Raw genomic sequence first — 24,280 nt, 5'->3', positions numbered from 1 at the left:
ACTTAATATTTCATAGTAATGTACAGCATACTTGTGAATCCATTCTGTTCTTCTACTGCCTAGATGACCTTTCTCCTGAGCAGAGCTAGCTGATGCAGAGAAGTAGATTAGTGTTTGCCTCAGCCCAGATTATCCACTCCCTCTTTACTGATTAAGAAATGGTGGTGGTGGTGGGGGGTGGTGGAAAAAGAATGCAGGCTCATGGGTGAATGTCTTCTTGCCCTGGCTTCTCAGAGGAAAGAAGCAGCCAGGCCTCTGCGATTTGCATGGCTTCCAAATTGCCTGTCCAGAGTCTTGACAGTACATTTGGTTGGACAAGACCACTGGGACTCACTCATTTTTATGTTGCTTCCAAAACTGTCACTTGACAGCAAGGATCTGATTTTCCGGGATTCATTGGTATTCACAGTGGCTTGTTTGTAGTTTGCACCAGGCTCTTCTCCAGAACCATGCATGCTCCATCTGTGCTGATAACACAGTGTTCTTTGGCATCGCAGACTAGAGGAAGCCAGAAAGCGAATTCATTTCATTACCCCAGACATTACGTGAATGACAAAGCGCTTTTACATTACACGCTGCTGTCATCTCAGTGCCACCTGTAAGGGGCCCCACTTCCCTCCCCACCCCAAAGCAGGCTGCCTCTTTTTTTTTTTTTTTCATTTTTTTATTCTTATGTTAATCCCCATACATTACAACATTAGTTTTAGATGAAGTGTTCCATGATTCATTGTTTGTGCACAACACCCAGTGCTCCATGCAGAATGTGCCCTCCTCAATACCCACCACCAGGCTAACCCATCCTCCCACCTCCCTCCCCTCTAGAACCCTGTTTGTTTTTCAGAGTCCATCGTCTCTCATGGTTCGTCTACAACAGGCTGCCTCTTGAGGAGTGATAACTCATCAGGCTGGAGGGCCTGCATGTCAAACCAGTCTGTCATTTTGACCTTGCTAAATATTAATTAACTTGATATCTCACTTTAATTAATCAATATTAACAATGCCCTCAGGTATGCTGTCAATGCATTTAAACCTGCCTGCATCTGAAAGCATTGTAGGGAAGACTCAGTTTTCGGAAGCATAAACCAAGATGAATAAAATCAGCTGATGTGTTGCAGATAGGATTGCTTGTTTGGCTGTATTTGAATTAAGGATTTAATAAGAATAACCTTTTTTTTTTTTTTTTTTTAGCTATTAACCACAGGAAAAATTGCCCGTCATCAGTTGGAGAGCTGTCTTAGAATACATTCGCTTTCATGAGCTGTTTTCATTTTCTGCCTCTCTGGTTTAACTTGGGTGTGCAATTTTGGCAGTCAGATTTTCCTTTTTACCATTAGTGGGCTCTAAATTAAATAGACTCGGGTTGCCAGTGGTTCAGTAGCAGCTGGAAGAGTTTAATGGGACTCCAGCATCTGCTTTTAGTTAATTTTAAAATTAGAAACACTTCTCTCATTTCCAAGAGATGGTGTAATAATGATTAGAATTGGAAGACTCTGTTGGCATCAGAAAGGGATATACGCAAACAATGAATCGTGGATCACTACATCAAAAACTAATGATGTATTGTATGGTGACTAACAAAATAAAATTTAAAAAATAAATAAAATAAAAAAATAAAAATAAAACAAAAAAGAAAGGGATATTTTGGCTGAAAGGCACACTTGGGCAGCAAATTGGTCAGAAGGATCCTAGCATTATTTTTATTATCTTCATGTTCACGTCCAAGGGAAGCTCAAACCAGGGTGTCTCCGTGGTCACGCCAAAGTGTTAAGCTGTCTCAAAAGTTATTCTTAATCTCATAAAATCCCACTTGATCTGCATCCCTGAACAAGGTGGTAGTTTGCTGTGCTCATGGGAAATGTCTCAAAATAATCCTGAACCGGCAAGGTGTTTTAAAATACCTAAACCCTCAAAAATTCATGACCTGGAAAACGGTTTTCACTTTCCATGAGACTCAGAGCAGCGAAGTCGGGGATACAAGCATGATACAACCTGATTTCAGTTACTGACAAAGGAAATGCTGTGTTTTCCCAAGAAGTATTTATCCAGGAAGTTGAAGAATTGATGAGAGTGTTAGCTCCTTATTAAAGGAGGGTGGGGGTGGGGTGGGCGCTACACAGCAGAAATTATTTTACTTAATCCATAATAATTCCTAGTATGAATTTAAAATGGCCAGTCACAAACCTTGGATTTTTATTAGGATTAATCCACTTTCTTGTTACTTTGTTACCAACTCAAACTTAAGCTCTTAACAGAATAGATTTATTCGCTGTGTTCTAATTTAAAATTCCCTTAAGATACCTCTTTCCATAAAAAAAAAAAAATCTCTTTCCGTCCATCCTGATTCACTAAGTGTTCACAACAAATAATTTATACCTCTTCCCCCCCCCCCAAAAAAGATTTTAGAGTTTCTGTGTATTGTATATACCCTGTCCCCTGGACGTTCTTTGTTTCCATCTTTTCTCACCTCTCTGTGTTCTAGGGTTCTATATCTTAAAGAGAAAAAAAAAATTGGATGAGTCTGCCAGATTTTTAGCTTTGCTCTTTTAAACCAATCCATAATTCCTCCCCTCTAGAGGAGTTAGTTCTGATGATTTTGCCTATTGTGGTACTAGGTAGTTTTTTTTTTTTTAAGTTACCATTTCTCTAGGTAGTGTTTATTTCAAATTTGAATTTTTCAAAGTGCAGTTTGTGTGTAATGGTTTTGTTCTTTGTAGAGATGAGAAATCATCTAATTTTTTAGTATCTAAGGAAAAATTCCAAGGCATTTACTATTTTTTGACAAGAACTTCCATTTACTTGGTTTCTTTAGTTCTTGAGAGCTAATTATTTACTTGGATATTTTTCTGTTATTGCCATTTTTATGTAACACATTTGTATATTGTTTGTTTGAAATGTTTTAAGTATTTAAGTACGCTTGCATAAATGTGATAATTTCTAAAGAAAGGGTGCATGTTTAGTATCTTGCATGTTTTCTTCACTTGTGTTGTTTTTTGGTGTGTTTTCACCCCTGGTATTTAAGATTAAAATAAAAAATGTTTTTCTCCATTCTTCTCCTCTCCCATCTCCTCTCTGCCCCCCCCCTTTTCCTCCACCCCGTTCTTCTCTTTTCTCCTCTGCCAACAAGAAATACTAATGATAGTTGACCATACAAAGTCCTCTAAATAGACCTGTCATCTCTACTCCTCCAGGTCAGGTCATGGTGATGGGAGTTGTTTGTCTTCTTAGTCGTCTTCCATTCTGGGAGCAGAAGATAGAGGTCTGCTAGCTTTTCCTGGACCAAGCTTCTTAAGTTTCCAAAAAAAAAAAAAAAAGCCCAAGTGAGCAATTGTCTTTGTTCGCTTTTCAGGTGTTTTTCTTTCCTTCCCCTTTTGCTCTAACAGAGGGCATGCATAGGCATAGTTTTGTAAAAGTTGTTTGTTTGTTTAAATAGAAACTTGGAGCACTTGGGGAGGGAAGGGAGAAATATCAGATGAGGTGTCTTTGGGTGAGTCATGGATTTTTTAGTAAATGGGGTGAGAATATAACAGATTAATTACAATAGTATTGGTAGGTTAGAACTAAGATGGGTTAGAATTGTCATTATTCTTCCCACCTCCCCACTGAAGAATGAAAACATCAGAGCAGGGTGGGGGAATTGTGAGAAAAATGTGGTGGTAGCTTATGTGTGTTGGTGAATTTGGTGGTTATTTCTAAATTTAACTTGCAAAACAGGCTGGATGATTTTATTTTTAGACACAAGCATAGAAAACAAGAAATAAAACTAATTTAGAAGTTTTACTTTAAAAAATACTACCTTGTTTATTTGTAGGACAGCTTTTTTTATATGGATTGGGGGGAAAAATTAATGTAGGTGAAAAATTCTGATTTTGATTATAAAGAATATTCTCAAAATTCATTCCATCAGCGTGCTCTGTCAAGTACTTTAAAGTGGGGCCCAAGTCAATATTCAGAAGGGTGTCAGCACTTTGTATTTAGGTGGGGCTGAAAATTTCCAGTTTCAAAAAAAACAGAACACTGGTTACATAATTATGAAACATTAGCCCAAATAAAAAGTCGACTATTTGTATCTGTGCTTGTTAGTTTAGAGTTTTAACTAATCCATAAGAGTGTTGTCCCTTGGTCAGAAGGGAAGCAAAATTCCTTCCTTGTTTACAGTAGAACATATATTCTGATTGAACACTCAAATGCATTTTTAAGTTTGAATCCCAAATAAGTTACTAGCAAATTTGCCTGGTCCCAGTGCATCCACTGATTGTAAAGAACTGCTAGGGATGATTGAGTTATTTGAAAACAGTGAAAATTTAATAGAGGATTAGTACCATAGGCCCTATGTAGTCATTAGCTTCTGATACGACAGCTACTTTTTATTCCATGAATTCAAAGGATGGCTTATTTTTCCATAGAAAGAATATTATTCTCAAAATATAGACCGATTATTTGGTAGAAAGATAAAAATAAAAGATTTCCTTTAGAAGCCTCCTGATTTTAAAATGCTGATTTGCCGGTAGCAAGTTGATTGAAAATGTTATCTGACTTGTATGTTAAAATGAGATTTAAATAATTGATTTAATGAGAGAGAGAATATTCAGTTACTGAAGTAATTGGTTGGCAAAGCCTTTAGAACAGAATTATTTAGTCCTAGTTATAAAGGATTGCACCTTTAATCAGGGTGCTTAATTTGATTTCTTGAATGTATCTGTGGCTTGTCTGACAAGCCCAGTAACAAATGAGTTCTGAATTGTAGGAACTGATCAAAATGTAATCAGTGTCAATTGCCATTGTTGTAGTTTATTGCATGTTGCTGTCAGTTGCTGTAATCAAGAACTGTTGAAGTGCTTTAAAAAGTCTCCAGACTTTTGAGTAATTGACTTCATATGTATGATGTTATGGCTGTGGAAGAATCATTACTTCCTGTTTTATTTTCAGAAAGTTTGAGAATAACGTTGAGTTGCCATCTATCCTTCCTCCAGCCCAAGCCCAAAGCTTTTTCAGTGGCAAGCCTGACTGACTGCAGTGGTCCCGCTCTGACAGGCTTTTCTTTTTAGTGCCTTTCAAGAGGAACTAACTAACAAGATTTTCCTCCCCTATATAGACAAATACAGAGTTAAGAGGAAAAAAAGTCTGAAACGACTTGTTTTCTTGGGTCTTGGTTGAAACAGCATTCTAGAGTGAGGGAGAAATAAAATCTCTTCCAGGAATGTCTGATTTTTTTCCTTTGGATGATGGGAGTAGAGAAAACCAGGCAAGTTTTGTCGATTGTTTAATATCATTCATCATAACCCATTTGCTGCCCCCTCCTTTTGAGTAGGAACCGCCTCTGAACGCTTATACTTTTAGTGACTCAGCTGTGGTAATTGCCTACTTATTTAAACAATTTATGGGAATCTGTACACATTCCTGTTTTACTTTGCTGCTCTTCAGAGTTGAGAGCGTTTACTTGATCTCCATGGTACAGGCGAAAACCTGAAGTTCGGACAGGTTTAGAACTGACTTGGTTTGGGTGGTGTAGCCCCTCAGGGTGGTGGCGGGGATTTAAGCCCAGGTTTGTGATAACATGCTGCCCACCTCTCCTCCTCCCCGGTGCCGAGCCAACAGCCGGGTATAGTAGCCCAGCCTTGGAAGGATTAAAGGTCCTCCCCTACCCAGAGTGCTTGCCTTTCCCTTTTGCACCATCCTTTCCTTTTATTTTGACCAAAGACTCACTTTGTCCTTTTCAGAATTTACTACCTCCCTTCCCCTCCCGTTTATTTGTTTGTTTAAGCCACACATCTTTTTCTACCGAGTTTGTTGGCTATCTGAAAGGGCATTTGGAAGGAACACATCATTAACACTTTTAGGACAAAGAAAACTAGTTTTATTCAGAATGAATGTCAGAAGTGTTGCACGGAGGCTTCTGATAAGTATTTCTTAGACGAGCTTACAAATTGTGATGTTAATGTGAAAGTTGAGTTTAAATGTATGTGTCACCCTATTGCTATTTTGATGGATCATGTATTAATCTTCAGAAAGGTATATGTTGAGTACAGGTCTTAGAAGCATGGGACCAAGCTTACTGTCCCTTCTTCCCACTGACTTGCTGCCATCTTGCCCTTAACAGTGCTGTTTCCCTTGTCATAACACAGTGTGATGACTGTAATGTCACCTGAGACGTGGTAAAATACGTAGACACTGCAAATGCCACATGCTCTAAGCCATGGCTACCGAGTAGTGTCTTTAATAATAGTAATAACTGTCAGCATCGCCGTCATCGTGCCCACATATGCTTTGAGTTGTGACTATTGAAATGCCCCACTCTGTCCAGGTCTTCCCTCCTCCCAGCCCCATCTTATCCTGTTCCTTTGATTTCCACTACAGATCTTCTGAAGTTGCTTAGGAATGTCTAATAATAGGACACAGCTTATACTAGAAGAAACTGTGTATGTTTTTATAAGAAATCCTGGAATTAATTATTTGTGGTTTGGCCATTTAAAAGTGGAAGCTTTGTGAGCCAGTCAAGGGGGCCGTTGAATGTTCCGGGTTTTAATTACTGTTTTCTTGCTTGCTTACTCACTAGATGTAAAAACATGCAATGAGGTGGACCTGGAGAATTCTGTAGATTGGGAAGTGAAGACAATAACAAGTGCCCTAAAACAGTACTTGAGGTAAGCTCCTCTCAGTGACAGAACGGAAGCGTGTGCTCTTGGGCATCTAACACATGGCGGATGCCGACTCTGCCCAGAGATCTCAGTCGTCGAGTTAAACCTTATGAAAAAGGGGGACATTTAGGAGGGATCTGTGTCTTCAAAAGTGTGGCAAGTAGTAGCTGAATGTCAGTTGTTAGGTAAATTGCAACAGAATTGGAATGGATTTGGTTTTTGAAATAGATGTCTATTGTAGATGTGAGTTTTAGGAGTTAAGTGTTATGAAACAGGAAGAAGGCTATTTATTGAATTCATTGACTCTTTTAGGCGGAGATGAAGATTTTTTTCGTTTAAATTTAAACCATTGAACCTAGAGGCTTATAACGATAACACATAAATACAAAGCTATTTGAAAGGAAGTTCACTTGAGATTTTAAGATAAACTGAAGTCTTGCATTTATTATAGGAGATATTTAGGACCAGAGTTAGACTAGGGCTCAGCATCTCTATGGGGCATTACCCTTTTTATAAAAAAGAATTTAATGATAAAAAGCTTGAGATTAGATGAAGAACAATACCGCGAGAGGGGAAAAAAGAAGTAAAAGAATGGAAAAAGGATGACGACCATAATTCCTGTGCTGTGGTGCCCCTATGGAGGACTTTGATTTTTGTGTGGCAGACAAATGACAGTGCTTCCCCAGGACTGATTCTTGGTCACCAGCACAGAGGATTGTGTTTCAGGTATATATTATTTGGGTTCGAATGAGCACATAAAATGAACTGCTATTATATATTTTAAGCAATTCATCTATTTGAAAAATTCCAGGTCTGTAAAACCAGAGAGGTTAGTATACTGAATCCTCATGGCTCTACTACCCCGTGTCTACAGTTATCAACATCCTACCCTTCTTGTTTCTGCAGTCCCCCTACCTGCTACTTCTTTTGGATAATATTTGAAAGATTTTCTAAAACATCATATTGCTGCACCCATAAATACTTAAGTATATGTCTATAAAAAGGTAAAGACTTAAGAAAAAAAGACAATATAGAAAGACAAAGAGAATACAATGATCATACCCAACAAAATTAATATCATCCAGTACTGAATCCATGTTTGATTTTTTTTACTGATTTTTTTTTTTCCAAAAGGTCTTTTCATATTTATTTAAATTCCTGTAGGGTTTGAATAATGTCAACACATTTTATATGTTTTAAGTCACTTTTAATCTGCACAGTCCCCTGCCTCTGCACAGCTTTCTTCTCCCTCAGCATTTCTGTTTGTTTATAAACCTAGCTCATTTTTATTTTTTTGTTCTTATTTTTTTAAGGATTGATTTATTTATTTTAGAGGAGGGGTGAGGGGCAGGGCAGAAGGAAAGGGAGAGAGAGAGTCTTAAGCAGACTCCGCACAGCACGAAGCCCAATGTGGGGCTCGATCTCACAACTCTGAGATCATGACCTGAGCTGAAACCAAGAGTCCTATGCTCAATTGACCATACTCCACAGGTCCCAACCTGGGTCGTTTTTAAGTATAATTTTCCATATTTTAGATATGGCAGTTTGTGTCATGGTGTCATTTAACGTGTTTCTCTAGCCATCATATTTCCTGTAAACAGTTAAATCTATAGAATTCATTAGATTCAGATTAGGTTTTTTAAAAATTGATTTATTCCAAGAATATCATAGTGGTGTTATATTCTTCCTGTAATATATCAGGAGGCCTGTTACCTGTTTGTCCCACTTTTTCATTTCTTTTCTTTTTTTCCCAAGATTTATTCATTTTAGAGAGGGAGAGAGCTGAGAGAGAGCGCAAGCATGGGGAGGGGCAGAGGGAGAATCTCAAGCAGACTCCCTGCTGAACGTGGGGCCCGACATGGGGCTCAACCTCACAACCCTGAGATCATGACCTGAGCCCAAATCAAGAGTCGGACACCCCAACTGACTGAGCCACTCTGGTGCCCGGTTGTCCCATTTTTTAATGAGATTAAAACTTATCAGTGGGTTTAGATGTGTATTACCTATTTTTGAGTATTTTATTTAAGCAAGGTATTTTTAACCACTGTTTAAAAATTTTTTTCTTAAACTCTGAAGTACATTATTGTCCCTAGTTGATAAAAGGATAAAATTACTGCTAAATCTATGTGTTAATGTCTCCCTAACTGATAGTGACTAACTGGTTTGGATGAGAATTACGGACAAAATGAATTTCCTTAGGTCCCACCTGGGGATTAGAATGTAAGCTTCCTAAAGATAGGCATCTTGTGTGTCTTGTTCATTGCAGTATCTCCAGCATCTAGAGCTGTACCTGTCACCAGGATATAGGGCTTCTCAACTGGGGAAATTTTGCATCCCCCCAGGAGATACATGGCAATGTCTGGAAGTATTGTTGGTTGTCACGATTGCTGGAAAGGAGGTGCTACTTGGCATGTAATGGGGGGGAGGCCAGTGATGGGCTGCTAAACATCCAGGAGGTTACCCATGATTGCTCCCAAATGTACAGAATGTTAGTAGTGCTGAGATTGAGAAAGCCCGTAAGAGATGGATGAAGGAAAGAATGGGAGAGGGATATAAAAATACAATGAACTGCATATGTTAACTTGAGAAAAGGGTGCTGCCACTCTAGGAGGTAGCTTTAAACTCCTTTTACTCTTTGGCTAATACAGTTAAAGGGATTGACCAAAGTGACTCAGTTATTGGTGGGAAACTAAAGGCAAAAATCCAGCTGTTTTATAATGAATTGCATGAGGTTTTTGTTTGTTTTGTTTTTTTAACCCTGTTCCACATGGTTCTTTTTTTCCTGGTGGGGTAAGTAGTTTAATAAACTTAGAGGATCTTTTTATTGAGTACCGTACATAAAATTTCTTTTTAGTTCTTGATACTTTCTGAAGCTAGTCCCTTATCGCTCCTAGTCTTATGTTGCTTTGTCTGCCTTTTTCTCTCATTACATTGCTTTATCCTTTTGAATTCTGCTTTTAAGCAAACATTGCCTACAGAACAACATTATGAGATGCTATTATTATATAACTTCATTCCTAACAATATACGCAGTCTGCCTGAATGTGATAAAGTGATTATCATAAAATGGCAGATGCCTTGGGAGATTTTGAAAGTTAGGTTGCTGTTCTTTCCCCTGTGTTATTTTTAGCGACTAAAAATGCAGTAATTAGGATTTAAGTAATACTTTCTCTGGTGATGCACCAAATGGGAGAAAAGGGAATTTTTATTTTGGCTATCTGGTTATGGCCTGAGCCTGTGCATTTCTTTCAGTACAAGAGGTAATACCGTGTGTTGGTCAAGAGCATGGTTGGAGCCAGCCTGCGTGGGTTGGAATCCCAGCTTTGTCACCTAAGGTACCATAGCACAAAGTTGAATATAGCTTTTCTCACCAAAAAAGCTGTTGCTCTTGAATTCTTCTCACTGCAAATAACCCAGCCATCTTATTGGTTGGGAGGTTGGAGGTGTAAGAAGGAAGTAGCCAAACCCCTAAAACACTTGAAGGATAAAGATGTGCAGCAGATAGATGTATGGCATCTCCGTTTTTCTTCTCCTGACTTGAGGCAAAAATTCTTTACTTTAGTGTTTTAGAGGGCTGAATACCAGTTCCCTGATTGATTACCTATCTATTCATACCATAATTTTGATTTCCAGCAATGTGTTCATTACAATGGTTTCCCATTGTGAGGGGACAAATGAGCTATTTTGTGAGGTTTTTCGTAAACTGATTTGAGCTAGAAGAAACTTTTAAAGCCTGGAAATTGGAATGGAACTTTTCGGGAAGAAAATGCCAGCTTAGATAAATATTATGATTTATACTCATAGACAGTTCCCAAGGGGTGGCAAAGAGAGGTAGCTTGAAACATGTTGGATGGCAAGTTGAGAGACCGAGTAACTCGGTAGAATACATTTTGTATGGGGAACTTGTCATCTTTATCACTGCTTCCCTCCCATCAACAATATTTAATACTTACTATTTATGCTATGTTGACTAGCAGACAAATGGCAATGGGAGATGCAGCTCGTAGAAGGTATTTCGATGCAAATTCATTTTTATTGGGAAAGAAATGCTCTCTATGGCTTTTCTAAGTGTTCTCTACCACCCTCCTCACCCCAGTTTTCTTTTCAGGACTGTGTAGCTTTCCTTCTGTGCCAAGTCATCATTTTCCTTCCTTGCCATTTTTCACACATTTTGAAATAAAAAACTCCTAAGGTTTACTTCTTTTTATTTAGGCTGTGGGATAATTGATTTTGTTTTTCTTTTTTAAATGAGAGCGTAGGAGATGAAGGGGAGGGAGAAAGGAAATAAGAAACAGCTTTTCTTCACTAGGGCTTTAAGTTTTAGTTGACGTGCCTATGGTTGTCATTGTGATTGTGTGTGTATGTGTGAATGTGTGTGTGTGTGTACTGTAGTATCCTAAGTTGTGTATAGGGAATATGACCTGTAAATATATTTTTGTATCTGTTTTAGTTTTTTTTTAAACAGCTTTAGTGAAGTGAAATTGACCTGTAATAAACAATATATTTTTTACATTGGGGTAAGTTTGACATGTGCATACACCTATAAAGCAGTGGCCATAATCAAGATAGTGAACCTAACCACTACCCCTCAAAGTTTCCTCATGCCCCTTAGGGATCCCCCTCTCCTACCCTTCCCTTTTACTCCCTCATTCCTAGGCAACCACTGGTCTGCTTTCTGTCACTGTACATTAATTTGCATTTCTTAAAATTTCATATAAATGGAATAGAAATATATCTTAAAAAAAAAATCTGGTTTTTTTTCATTTAATTAGAGGTTCGTTTGTGCTGTAGTTTGTACCAGTAGCTCATTCCTTCTTGTTGCTAACCAGGGTTCCGTTGTATGGATGCAGCACAGATTTTTTTTTTTTTTTTTTTTTTTTTAAGATTTATTTGTTAGAGTCCGTGTGGGTGGGGGAGGAGCAGACAGAGAGGGAAAGAGAATCTCAAGCAGACTCCCCACTGAGCATGGAGCCTGATGTGGAGCTCGATCTCACGATGCTGAGACCATGACCTGAGCCGAAATCAAGAGTTGGACGCTTACCTGACTGAGCCACCCAGGCGCCCCTACACCACAGATTTTTTTAAAATCCATTCACCTCATGATGGATATTTGGGTTGTTTGTAGCTTCTGGCTATTACAAATAAAGATACCAAAATCCCTTCTGTACATATCTTTGAGTGAACAGGCTTATATTTCTCTTGGGTCAAGCCAAGGAGTGGAATGTCTGTCTACATTATATATTGGATGTATGTATAACATTTTGGGGAACTGATGAATATTTTTTTCAAAGTGGTTACATTTTTTTGCGTTCTCACCCTAAATGTGCAAGAGTTCCATTTCCTCTGCATCCTTGCCAACTCTTGGTATGGTTAGTCTTTTTCATTTTAGCCATTCTAACAGGTGTATAGTGGTATCTCATGTGCTGTTAATTTTCACTTCCATGATGACTGATAAGCTTAAACTTTTCTATGTGCATATTTGCTATCTTCTTGGGTGAAATGTCTTTCATGGAATTAAAAAAACTAAACTGTTTCCTTATTGTATTTTGATAAGTTTTAATTGTATTTTGGATACAAGTCCTTCATCAGATACGTGCTTTGCAAATGTTTTCTTCAGTCTGTGACTTGCCTTTTCCTTCTCTTACTAGTGTCTTTCAAAAAGCATCAATTTTGATGAAGTTCTAGTTTATCAGTTCTCTTTTTTGAACTGTACTTTTGATGATGTATCAAGAAATCTTTCCCTCATCCAAAGTCACAAAGGTTTTCTTTTATATTTTCTTCTAGAAGTGTTTTAGTTTTAGGTTATACTCTTAGATCTATGATCTGTTTTGAGTTCATTTTTATGGAAGATATGAGATATGGATCCAAGTTTGCTTTTGAATATGAATGCCTAGTTATTCTAATACCATTTATGGGAAGAACTATCTTTTCTTCCCTGAATTACCTATTCAGATGATCATACAGTTTTTCTATTTTAGTTTGCTAGTGTGGCGAATTGTATTCATTTTGTTTTAATATTAAGGCAGTACCACATTTGTGTGATAAACCCAACTTGGTCATGATGTATTATCCTTTTACTTATCTTGTTGAATTTGAATCTTCTTCATTTTATTTCGGTTCCTTTGCTTATTTGGGGTTTAATTTACTCTTGTTTTTTTCTTCTGACTCTCCAAAATGGAAAGTGAAGTCATTGGTTTAAGACCTGTCTTCTTCTATAGGTGTTGAATGATACAAATTTACCCCTATATACTGCTTTACTAATAGCATCCCTTAAATTCTGATATGTTGTGTTTCATTTTCATTTTGTTCACAATACTTTCTAGGTTTCTCTTTCTTTGGGGTTTTCCACATATCTTTTTGTTATTGATTTTTAATTCAATTTTTATTGTAATCAGAGAAATAGCTGGTATAATTTAAACCCCTTTAAATTTATTGAGATTATTTGATGGCCTAAAATGTGGTTTATCTTGATAAGTGTTCCATGTGCACTGGAAAAGAATGTGTTTTCTGCTCCTTTTGGATGGGATATCATTTAGATGAGGGATATATCAATTAGGTAAAATTGGTTGATAGCTTTATTCGAGTCTTCTGTATCCTAACTGAATTTTTTGTCTACTTGTTCCATCAAGTTATTCAAACAGAGAAATATTTAAATCACCAGCTATAGGTGTGGATTTGTCTGTTTCTTCTTATAGTTCCATCAATATTTGCTTCATTTATTTTGAAACTCCTGTTATTATTAGACACATTAACATTTAGAATTGTTATGTCTTGTTGATTAATTGTCCTCTTTATCGATATGAAATGAACTCCTTTATCCCTGCATTTTTTTCTTGGCTTTTGTATATGTCTTAAATTTTTTGTGTGTGTGTGTCTTTGATTTTTTTTTTCTTAAGCATTTGAAGAGGAATTTCTGGGTTACACAATTTAAACCTCTTAAAGATTTTTAATATCTTGCCAGATTGCCCTCCAGGAAGACTGTGCAGATTAATACTTGTCTAAGTATTCTTTAAGTGTTTTTACAGAGTTCAGAGATCGGGTCTTTTAAAATTTAAGATACATATAAAGATTGACTGAACTGTAGCACTCTTTGACCACAGGATAAAATACACTGCCATTCGTGTAATCTGTTTGGTAGAAGATTAAAATTATGTTGGGCATTTTTCACATTGTTATCAATTTTATTTCATATCTCTTTTATTGTTTCATAGGCATAAGCCAAAAATGGATATCATATTTCTGTAATAGAGATTTGTAAGGGGAGAGGATATCTTTGTTTAAAGTTTTTAATGTTTTTTTGTAGCATCTTCAGTTAATATCCTAGAGATGATTTTCAAAACTATATGCTTATATTTGGTTGGTTAGAATGTTTGACTTTAAATAAGTTAGTATGTGGAAAGAAGTTTTATATATGAACTCCGATGTTTATAAAGGTATTTTCCAAGATTAAGTATGAAATTTTTAAAAAAGATTTTATTTATTTATTTGAGAGAGAGAGCATGAGAGGGGGGAGGGTCAGAGGGAGAAGCAGACTCCCCGCCTAGCAGGGAGCCTGATGTGGGACTTGATCCCAGGACTCCAGGATCATGACCTGAGCCGAAGGCAGTCACTTAACCAACTGAGCCACCCAGGCGCCCCTAAATATGAAATATTATGTGATTAGATCTGATAAGGATTTGTGACTGCTTAAGCTTTGGTAGTGCCTGGTACAGGTAGTACTTAATAAAGTAATCCATATAAATCCAGATATTTATATATCTTTTTGATATGTAAAAAAATTTCCTAGGGAAAGTTTTACACATTAACTGAGAAATGCACATCGTATTTATAACCTTTTATAAAAAATGAACACAAAGAGCAGTGATCTGTTGGGATGTGTTTGGTAATTCTGGGCTGTCCTTTTCATACAGGAGTCTTCCAGAGCCTCTTATGACCTATGAACTACATGGAGATTTCATTGTTCCAGCCAGTAAGTATTATGTAGAGGCGTAGTGGTTGACAGAGTATTTAAAATTTCCACATGAAAAATCTCACTTAATGTTCTTGTAAATGTTAAAAATAGAAATCCCTTTAGAAGGTGTTTGGTCTCTTTCCTCTTTTAGAGGGTGAAAAAGAGTGAGAATTGATTAATTAATTCCCATTTATTTATTGCCTGCTGTATGCTAATCACTGGTAGATACTGGGTAGGTGGAGCCCTGAAAGGATTTCTGCCTTTAGGAGTCCATTCTCCAGCAAATATTGGGGCACACACGCCTCCCATTATCCCATAAAACAGAATAATGGCATGAGCAAAACGCTTTGGGAGCACAGAAGTATTTAATTTGCAGAAGGTTGGGGAAGATTAGCAGATTTGGAGAGATTAGCAGGTTGGAAATGGCTTCCCATAGAAAGATATTTAGATGGAAATTACAGGCAGAGGGAGTAATGTGAGATAAAGCCAGAAGCCCACACAGTATCCGATAGAGAGAGAATTATATGTGATAAAATGTTAAAAAAGGCCTATAGTTGGTAGAATTTTAATTTGTGATTGAATGTTTCGTGAGTCATACTCATCTGAAGGTGTCCTGTTTTCTCTCTGTTATTCATACACCTTAGTTTTGTGTTGACACATGGTGTTTAATCATCAGAGTTGTCCAAAATCCATTGGTGTGAGGTATTTAATAGTTAAGGAGATGAAGGGTGAGACATGTGAAGTCACTTGCCAGATTATAGAGATCTTTATTTAAAATTCAAAACCCTAGCTCACTGGCTAAAACCTGCAGGATTGGTTTTCACAGGTGCACTGACAGTAGCTATAATTGTATTTTCATTTCCTTTTTTTTTTTTCTTCCCCCTTGGATGTATTCCACAGTTTAATCTGTTGAAAAATTTAGAGCAATCCCTTTGGGTCCTATGTTACTGCTGCCCGAACATTGCTTTAAACATTATCTTCTTGTGAGGTCTTTACGGCAGCCAGTGTAAAGGTTCCTAGTGTGTTACAGAGAGAAGCAATGTGTAGGCCCAGCTAGACTAGACTGTGCTGATAAAACAGGCCTTTGGAAAAGGCAAAAAATATGGTCCCACTCACTTCTGTTTTCACATAGAAGAGGAATTTTTTTTTTTTTTTTTTTTTTTAAGAGAATTTGTGTGATCAAGGAAGTGGGGGAAAGTTTTCTTGGCAAAAACTCAAGCAAACGCTTAGTTGTTTTGATTCCTTCCCTGTGGCATTTTTGGCAAACGGCCAAAAGAGAAATTAAACTCTAGTTGGAGGACAATTGTTTCATGTTCTTCACCTCAGAGACTGGAAAAAGCAGAAGAGTGCCAGTTTTAATCTAGAATCCTTTGAGAATGGGGGAAAGATACAGTGATTATGGAGTAAGGTTTTAAAATACCACAAGCTAATGTCATTAGGATTATCATGCCTTATAACTGAAACTGGTATGTTTGAAATTCTGATGTGAATTTTTTTTTTTTTAATACCCGATGAAGGCTTCATAAGAGGTAGGAGCTTGCGAGTAGTAATGGAGTCTGTAGCAGTAGGAAAGGACTTTAAAAAGTTTGTCGAAGCCATCCTTGAGTAATGTGGTAGAAGAGATTGCATAAATATAAACGGTAGCATCGCCTACTAGATCGGTGCCTTGTGTTTGGCCTCCCGACTTTCTGGGGATGCTGTAATAGAGTCTCCACAATGATTTGAGTAACAGGCCTGTTCCAAAGAAATACTATAACTACTGTAATTATTGGCATGAATTTGCACCCAAGTGGAGTTGCAGTTAGAGCAGGACCTGTAGTTACCTTCTTTAACGAGAAAAAGTGTGTGTGTTACACAGGTGTATCCAGTATCCTCAGTGTGGACTATAATTTTTTATTTATTTTTATTATTATGTTAATCACCATACATTACATCATTAGTTTTTGATGTAGTGTTCCATGATTCATTGTTTGTGTATAACACCCAGTGCTCCATGCAGAACGTGCCCTCTTTAATACCCATCACCAGGCTAATCCATCCCCCCACCCCCTCCCCTCTAGAACCCTCAGTTTGTTTTTCAGAGTCCATCGTCTCTCATGGTTCGTCTCCCCTTCTGATTTCCCCCCCTTCATTCTTCCCCTCCTGCTATCTTCTTCTTCTTCTTCTTCTTTTTTTTTTAATATATAATGTATTGTTTCAGAGGTACAGATCTGTGATTCAACACGCTTGCACAATTCACAGCGCTCACCATAGCACATACCCTCCCCAATGTCTATCACCCAGCCACCCCATCCTGCCCACACCCCACCACTCCAGCAACCCTCAGTTTGTTTCCTGGGGTTAAGAATTCCTCATATCAGTGAGGTCATATGATACATGTCTTTCTCTGATTGACTTATTTCACTCATCATAACACTCTCCAGTTCTATCCACGTCATTGCAAATGGCAAGATTTCATTCCTTTTGATGGCTGCATAATATTCCATTGTATATATATATACCACATCTTCTTTATCCATTCATCTGTTGATGGACATCTTGGCTCTTTCCACTGTTTGGCTATTGTGGACATGCTGCTATAAACATTGGGGTGCACGTACCCCTTCGGATCCCTAGATTTGTATCTTTGGGGTAAATACCCAGTAGTGCAATTGCTGGATCATATGGTAGCTCTATTTTCAACTTTTTGAAGAACCTCCATGCTGTTTTCCAGAGTGGCTGCACCAGCTTGCATTCCCACCAACAGTGTAGGAGGTTTCCCCTTTCTCTGCATCCCCGCCAACATCTGTCATTTCCTGACTTGCTAATTTTAGCCATTCTGACTGGTGTGAGGTGATATCTCATTGAGGTTTTGATTTGGATTTCCCTGATGCTGAGCGATGTTAAGCACTTTTTCAAGTGTCTGTTGGCCATTTGGATGCCTTCTTTGGAAAAATGTCTGTTCATGTCTTCTACCCATTTCTTGATTGGATCATTTGTTCTTTGGGTGTTGAGTTTAATAAATTCTTTCTAGATTTTGGATACTAGCCCTTTATCTGATATGTCATTTGCAAATATCTTTTCTCATTCTGTTGGTTGTCTTTTGGTTTTGTTGACTGTTTCTTTTGCTGTGCAAAAGCTTTTTATCTTGATGAGGTCCCAATAGTTCATTTTTCCCCTTGCTTCCCCTTGCCTTTGGTGATGTTTCTAGGAAGAAGCTGCTGTGGCTGAGGTCGAAGAGATTGCTGCCTGTGTTCTCCTTTAGGATTTTGATGGACTCCTGTCTCACATTTAGGTCTTTTGAACATTTTGAGTCTATTTTTGTGTGTGGTGTAAGGAAATGGTCTAGTTTCATTCTTCTGCATGTGGCTGTCCAATTTTCCCAACACCATTTGTTGAAGAGACTTTTTGTCATTAGACATTCTTTCCTGCTTTGTCTTAGATGAGTTGACCATAGAGTTGAGGGTCCATTTCTGGGCTCTCTATTCTGTTCCATTGATCTATGTTTCGGTTTTTGTGCCAGTACCATACTGTCTTGATGATTACAGCTTTGTAATAGAGTTGGGAGTTGTGATGCCGTCAGCTTTCTTTTCTTTTTCAACATTCCTCTGGCTATTCGAGGTCTTTCCTTGTTCCATACAAATTTTAGGATTATTTGTTCCATTTCTTTGAAAAAAGTGGATGGTATTTTGTTGGGGATTGCATTGATGTGTAGATTGCTCTAGGTAGCATTGACATCTTCACAATATTTGTTCTTCCAATCCATGAACATGGAACATTTTTCCATTTCTTTGTGTCTTTCTCAATTTCTTTCATGAGTATTTTATAGTTTTCTGAGTACAGATCCTTTGCCTCTTTGGTTAGATTTATTCCGAGGTATCCTGTGGTTGTGGGTGCAATTGTAAATGGGATCGACTCCTTAATTTCTCTTTCTTCTGTCTTGTTGATGGTGTATAGGGATGCCACTGATTTCTGTGCATTGATTTTATATCCTGCCACTTGACTGAATTCCTGTATGAGTTCTAGCAGTTTTGGGGCGGAGTCTTTTGGGTTTTCCACATAAAGTATCATATCATCTGCAAAGAGTGAGAGTTTGACTTCTTCTTTGCTGATTTGGATGCCTTTTCTTTCTTTTTGTTGTCCGATTGCTGTGGCTAGGACTTCTAATACTATGTTGAACAGCAGTGGTGATAGTGGACATCCCTGCCATGTTCCTGACCTTAGGGGGAAGCTCTCAGTTTTTCCCCATTGAGAATGATATTCGCTGTGGGTTTTTCATAGATGGCTTTTATGATATTGAGGTATGTACCCTCTATCCCTACACTCTAAAGAGTTTTAATCAAGAAAGGATGCTGTAGTTTGTCAAATGCTTTTTCTGCATCTATTGAGAGGATCATATGTTTCTTGTTCTTTCTTTTATTAATGTGTTGTGTCACACTGATTGATTTGCGGAACCAACCTGCAGCCCAGGAATAAATCCCACTCGGTTATGGTGAATAATCCTTTTAATGTAATGTTGGATCCTATTGGCTAGTATTTTGGTGAGAATTTTTGCATCCATGTTCATCAGGGATATTGGTCTGTAATTCTCCTTTTTGATGGGGTCTTTGGTTTTGGGATCAAGGTAATGCTGGCCTCATAAAACAAGTTTGGAAGTTGTCCTTCCATTTCTATTTTTTGGAACAGTTTCAGAAGAATAGGTATTAATTATTCTTTAAATGTTTGGTAGAATTCCCCTAGGAAGCCATCTGGCCCTGGGCTCTTGTTTGTTGGGAGATTTTTGATGACTGCTTCAATTTCCTTAGTGGTTATAGGTCTGTTCAGGTTTTCTATTTCTTCCTGGTTCAGTTTTGGTAGTTGATACATCTCTAGGAATGCATCCATTTCCTCCAGATTATCTAATTTGCTGGCATATAGTTGCGCATAATATGTTCTTATAATTGTTTGTATTTCTTTGATGTTGGTTGTGATCGCTCCTCTTTCATTCATGATTTTGTTGATTTGGGTCATTTCTCTTTTCTTTTTGATAAGTCTGGCCAGGGATTTATCAATCTTACTAATTCTTTCAAAGAACCAGCTCCTAGTTCCATTGATCTGTTCTACTGTTCTTTTAGTTTCTATTTCATTGATTTCTGCTTTGATATTTATTATTTCTCTTCTCCTGCTGGGTTTAGGCTTTATTTGCTGTTCTTTCTCCAGCTCCTTTAGGTGTACGGTTAGGTTGTGTATTTGAGACCTTTCTTGTTTCTTGAGAAAGGCTTGTATTGCTATATACTTTCCTCTTAGGACTGCCTTTGCTGCATCCCAAAGATTTTGAACAGTTGTGTTTTCATTTTCATTCGTTTCCATGAATTTTTAAAATTCTTCTTTAATTTTGTGGTTGACCCATTCATTCTTTAGTAGGATGTTCTTTAGCTTCCATGTATTTGAGTTCTTTCTGACTTTCCTCTTGTGATTGAGTTCTAGTTTCAAAGCATTGTGGTCTGAAAATATGCAGGGAATGAGCCCAGTCTTTTGGTACCAGTTGAGACCTGATTTGTGACCTAGGATGTGATCTATTCTGGAGTCTGTTTCATGGGCACTAGAGAAGAATGTGTATTCTGTTGCTTTGGGATGGAATGTTCTGAATATGTGTGTGAAGTCCATTTGGTCCAGTGTGTCATTTAAAGTCTTTATTTCCTTGTTGAACTTTTGCTTAGATGATCTGTCCATTTCAGTGAGGGGGGTGTTAAAGTCCCCCACTATTATTGTATTGTTGTTGATGTGTTTCTTTGCTTTTGTTATTAATTGCCTTTATAATTGGCTGCTCCCATGGTAGGGGCATAGATATTTACAATTGTTAGATCTTGTTGGATAGACCCTTTAAGTAGGATATAGTGTCCTTCCTCATCTCTTATTACAGTCTTTGGTTTAAAATCTAATTTGTCTGAAATAAGAATTGCCACCCCAGCTTTCTTTTGGTGTCCATTAGCATGGTAATTGGTTTTCCACCCCTTCACTTTCAATCTGGGGGTGTGTTTGGGTCTAAAATGAGTCTCTTGCAGACAGCATATCAATGGGTCTTGTTTTTTTATCCAATCTGATACCCTGTGTCTTTTGATTGGTGCATTTAGCCCATTTACATTCAGGGTAACTATTGAAAGATATGAATTTAGTGCCACTGTATTGCCTGTAAGGTGACTGTTACTGTATTTGTCTCTGTTCCTTTCTGGTCTATGTTGCTTTTAGGCTCTCTCTTTGCTTAGAGGACCCCTTTCAGTATTTCTTATAGGGCTGGTTTCGTGTTTGCAAATTCCTTTAGTTTTTGTTTGTCCTGGAAGCTTTTTATCTCTCCTTCTATTTTCAATGACAGCCTAGCTGGATATAGTATTCTTGGCCGCATATTTTTCTCATTTAGTGCTCTGAATATATCCTTCCAGTCCTTTCTGGCCTGCCAGGTCTCTGTGGATAGGTCCATTGCCAATCTAATGTTTCTACCATTGTAGGTTACAGATCTCTTATCCCGAGCTGCTTTCAGGATTTTCTCTTTGTCTCTGAGACTTGTAAGTTTTACTATTAGATGTCGGGGTGTTGACCTATTTTTTTGATTTTGAGAGGGGTTCTTTGTGCCTCCTGGATTTTGATGCTTGTTTCCGTCGCTAAATTAGGGAAGTTCTCTGCTGTAATTTGCTCCAATATACCTTCTGCCCCTCTCTCGCTTTCTTCTTCTTCTGGGATCCCAATTATTCTAATGTTGTTTCATCTTATGGTATCACTTTTCTCTCGAATTCTGCCCTCGTGATCTAGTAGTTGTTTATCTCTCTTTTTCTCAGCTTCTTTATTTTCCATTATTTGGTCTTCTATATCACTAATTCTCTCTTCTGCCTCATTTATTCTAGCATTTAAAAAAATTTTTTTATTGTTATGTTAATCACTATACATTACATCATTAGTTTTTGATGTAGTGTTCCATGATTCATTGTTTGTGTATAACACCCAGTGCTCCATGCAGAACGTGCCCTCTTTAATACCCATCACCAGGCTAACTCATTCTCCCACCCCCCTCCCCTCTAGAACCCTCCGTTTGTTTTTCAGTGTCCATCGTCTCTCATGGTTTGTCTCCCCCTCCTATTTCCCCCCCTTCATTCTTCCCTTCCTGCTATCTTCTTCTTTTTTTTAACATGTATTATTTGTTTCAGAGGTACAGATCTATGATTCAACAGTCTTGCACATTTCACAGCACTCACTATAGCACATACCCTCCCCAATGTCTATCACGCAGCCACCCCATCCCTCCCAACCCCCCACCATTCCATCAACCCTCAGTTTGTTTCCTGAGATAAGAATTCCTCATATCAGTGATGTCATATGATACATGTCTTTCTCTGATTGACTTATTTCGCTCAGCATAATACCCTCCAGTTCCATCCACATCGTTGTAAATGGCAAGATCTCATTCCTTTTGATGGCTGCATAATATTCCATTGTATATATATACACCACATCTTTATCCATCCTCTCATGATGGACATCTTGTAGAGCCTCCATTTTTTGATTGCACCTCATTAATAGCCTTTTTGATTTTGACTTGGTTAGATTTTAGTTCTTTTAGTTCTCCAGAAAGGGTTTCTCTAATAACTTCCATGCTTTTTTCAAGCCCAGCTAGTATCTTTAAAATCATCATTCTGAACTCTAGTTCCAACATTGTACTAATGTCCATATTGAGTAGGTCCCTGGCAGTCGGTACTGCCTCTTGTTCTTTTTGTTGAGGTGATTTTTTCCGTCTTTTCATTTTGTCCCGAGGAGAGTAGATGAATGAGAGAACAAAATGCTAACTGGGTAACAACGTCCCCAAAAAATATACACTAAACAAATCAGAAAAGACCTGAGACCAGGGGAAAAGAAAGGGAAGGAAAGAAAAAAGAAAAAGAAAAGAAAAAAATAAAAACAAACAAAAACAATACAAAACCATCATATGATCAGATATGATCAGGCTGGTGCATAGATCAGTGCCACACACTAGATTTTGGGCGTGTTTCGGTCTTTTAGAAGAAAGTGCCTCCCAAAATTTTAAAGAAAGTAAAACTTATATATGTACAAAAATAAGGGTTAATACGATGAAGAGATGGAATACGACTGTAAAGATGAAAATTATAAAAGGGTTTATAAAAGAAATTGATAAGAAGTTGGTTGAAAAAAGAAAGAAGAGGATTTAAAAAAAAAAGGAGAAAATGTGATCAGGCAGGAGAGTAGAACAAAGCCACACACTAGAGATTTAGGGTATATTTTGATCTGTTAGAAGAAACCGTATCTCAAAATTTTAAAGAGAGAACAACTTATATACATATATACCAAAAATAAGGGTAACTACTATGAAGGGATAGAATATGACTCTGAAAATGAAAAATAAAAAATATTTTTTAAAAAAGGGATTGATAAGATGTCGGTTGAAAAAGGGAAAAAGAAAAATTAAAACAACCCAAAAGACAGTTAAAAAAAAACCATTAACTTTGAATGACTAAAGAATCAGGGGTAAAAAAGCCATGAATTCTATGTGCTGTATTCTCCTAGCGCTGGAGTTTTGCCATTCTCATTGATCGGTAAACTTGGTCTTGGCTGGCTGCTCTTGCTGATCTGGGGGTGGGGCCTGTTGCCGTGGTTCCCAAATGTCTTTGTAGGAGGCGGAATTGCCCCGCCCTTGCTCGGTCTGGGCTAAGTAATCTGCTCAGTTTTGCTCTCAGGAGCTTTTGTTCCTTGCAAGCTTTCCGTACAGCTTCGGAGGAGGAGAGTGAAAATGGCGACCTCCCAAACTCTGTCCTAGAGGAGCTGAGAACTTGGGGCCCCGCTCCTCAGTGCGCCCCCAGAGAAAAGCAGTCACTCCTGTCTTCCCGGTCTCCGGCCGCACTCCATGCTCACCCAGCCTGTGACTGAGCGTTTCTGTGTCTGGCGCATGACCCCGTGTGGAGTCTCCAAACCCAGCAGATCCCTGCGGTGCGCTCCCATGCCACTCCTCCTGGGGGAGGAAGGGGAGTCTCCCCAGATCTGCTGCTTGTTGGGTTCCTGCTGGAGGAGCAGCGGCCCAACTGTGCCGTGGATCACAGTTTATGGCAACCCCGGAGCTGAGAGTCCACACCTTGGCTCAGTCTCTGCAGCCGGCTTCCCCACTCTGATACCTGGGAGCTCTGCCGCACTCAGGCACACCCCGTCTTTCTGTGACCCCGAGGGTCCTGAGACCACACTGTCCCACGAGGGTTCCACCCCCCTGCTTAGCTACTGGAGCGATGTCCCTCAGCAGAGCTGACTTCTGAAAGTTCCGATTTTGTGCTCCGCGGCTCTATCACTTGCCAGAAGCGGCGGACAGAAGCCCCCTTCCCCGCCGTCTATCCTCCCGAATATCGCCTCGGATTCACTTCTCCGCATGTCCTACCTTCCAGAAAGTGGTCACTTTTCTGTTCAGAGAGTTGTTGCTATTCTTTTCTTCGATCTGTTGAGTTTGTAGGTGTTCAGGATGGTTTGATCCCTATCTAGCTGTATTCCTGGGACCAGATGAAATCCAGGTCTCCTACTCCTCTGCCATCTTGCTCTGTCCCCCAACTTTAATTTTTTATTTGAGTCTCTGTGAGTACCCCTCTCAGTCTTCACTGTGCCTCTCTTAGGAAAGAGTGTGGGAGCAAATTCTCTAATCTTTTGCACATGGACTTGCAGGTATTACATAAAAACAGTTACAGAAGTCAGA

General features: G+C 38.4%; 1 protein-coding gene across 3 annotated transcripts in view; it reads left to right on the top strand.

Moving 5' to 3' along the window:
• ARHGAP10 (Rho GTPase activating protein 10) overlaps positions 1-24,280 on the top strand; it is a 315,853-nt gene that overhangs the window by 181,403 nt on the left and 110,170 nt on the right. For all 3 annotated transcript variants that reach the window (XR_004682438.1, XM_035022940.1, XM_035022942.1), the window contains 2 exons: positions 6,554-6,641; positions 14,546-14,604. Coding sequence is in view for 2 of the 3 variants with exons in the window: in XM_035022940.1 (XP_034878831.1) it covers positions 6,554-6,641; positions 14,546-14,604 (147 nt within the window). In the remaining variant the exon portion in view is untranslated. The remainder of the gene's footprint in view (positions 1-6,553; positions 6,642-14,545; positions 14,605-24,280) is intronic.

This window comes from Mirounga leonina, unplaced genomic scaffold (genome assembly GCF_011800145.1).
Source record: "Mirounga leonina isolate KUSES-001 unplaced genomic scaffold, KU_Mleo_1.0 Mir_176, whole genome shotgun sequence".
In the NCBI taxonomy this organism is placed as follows: Eukaryota; Metazoa; Chordata; class Mammalia; order Carnivora; family Phocidae; genus Mirounga; species Mirounga leonina.
The sequence above is the reverse complement of the archived record's forward strand: the minus strand, read 5'-3'. Positions and strand labels throughout refer to the sequence as shown.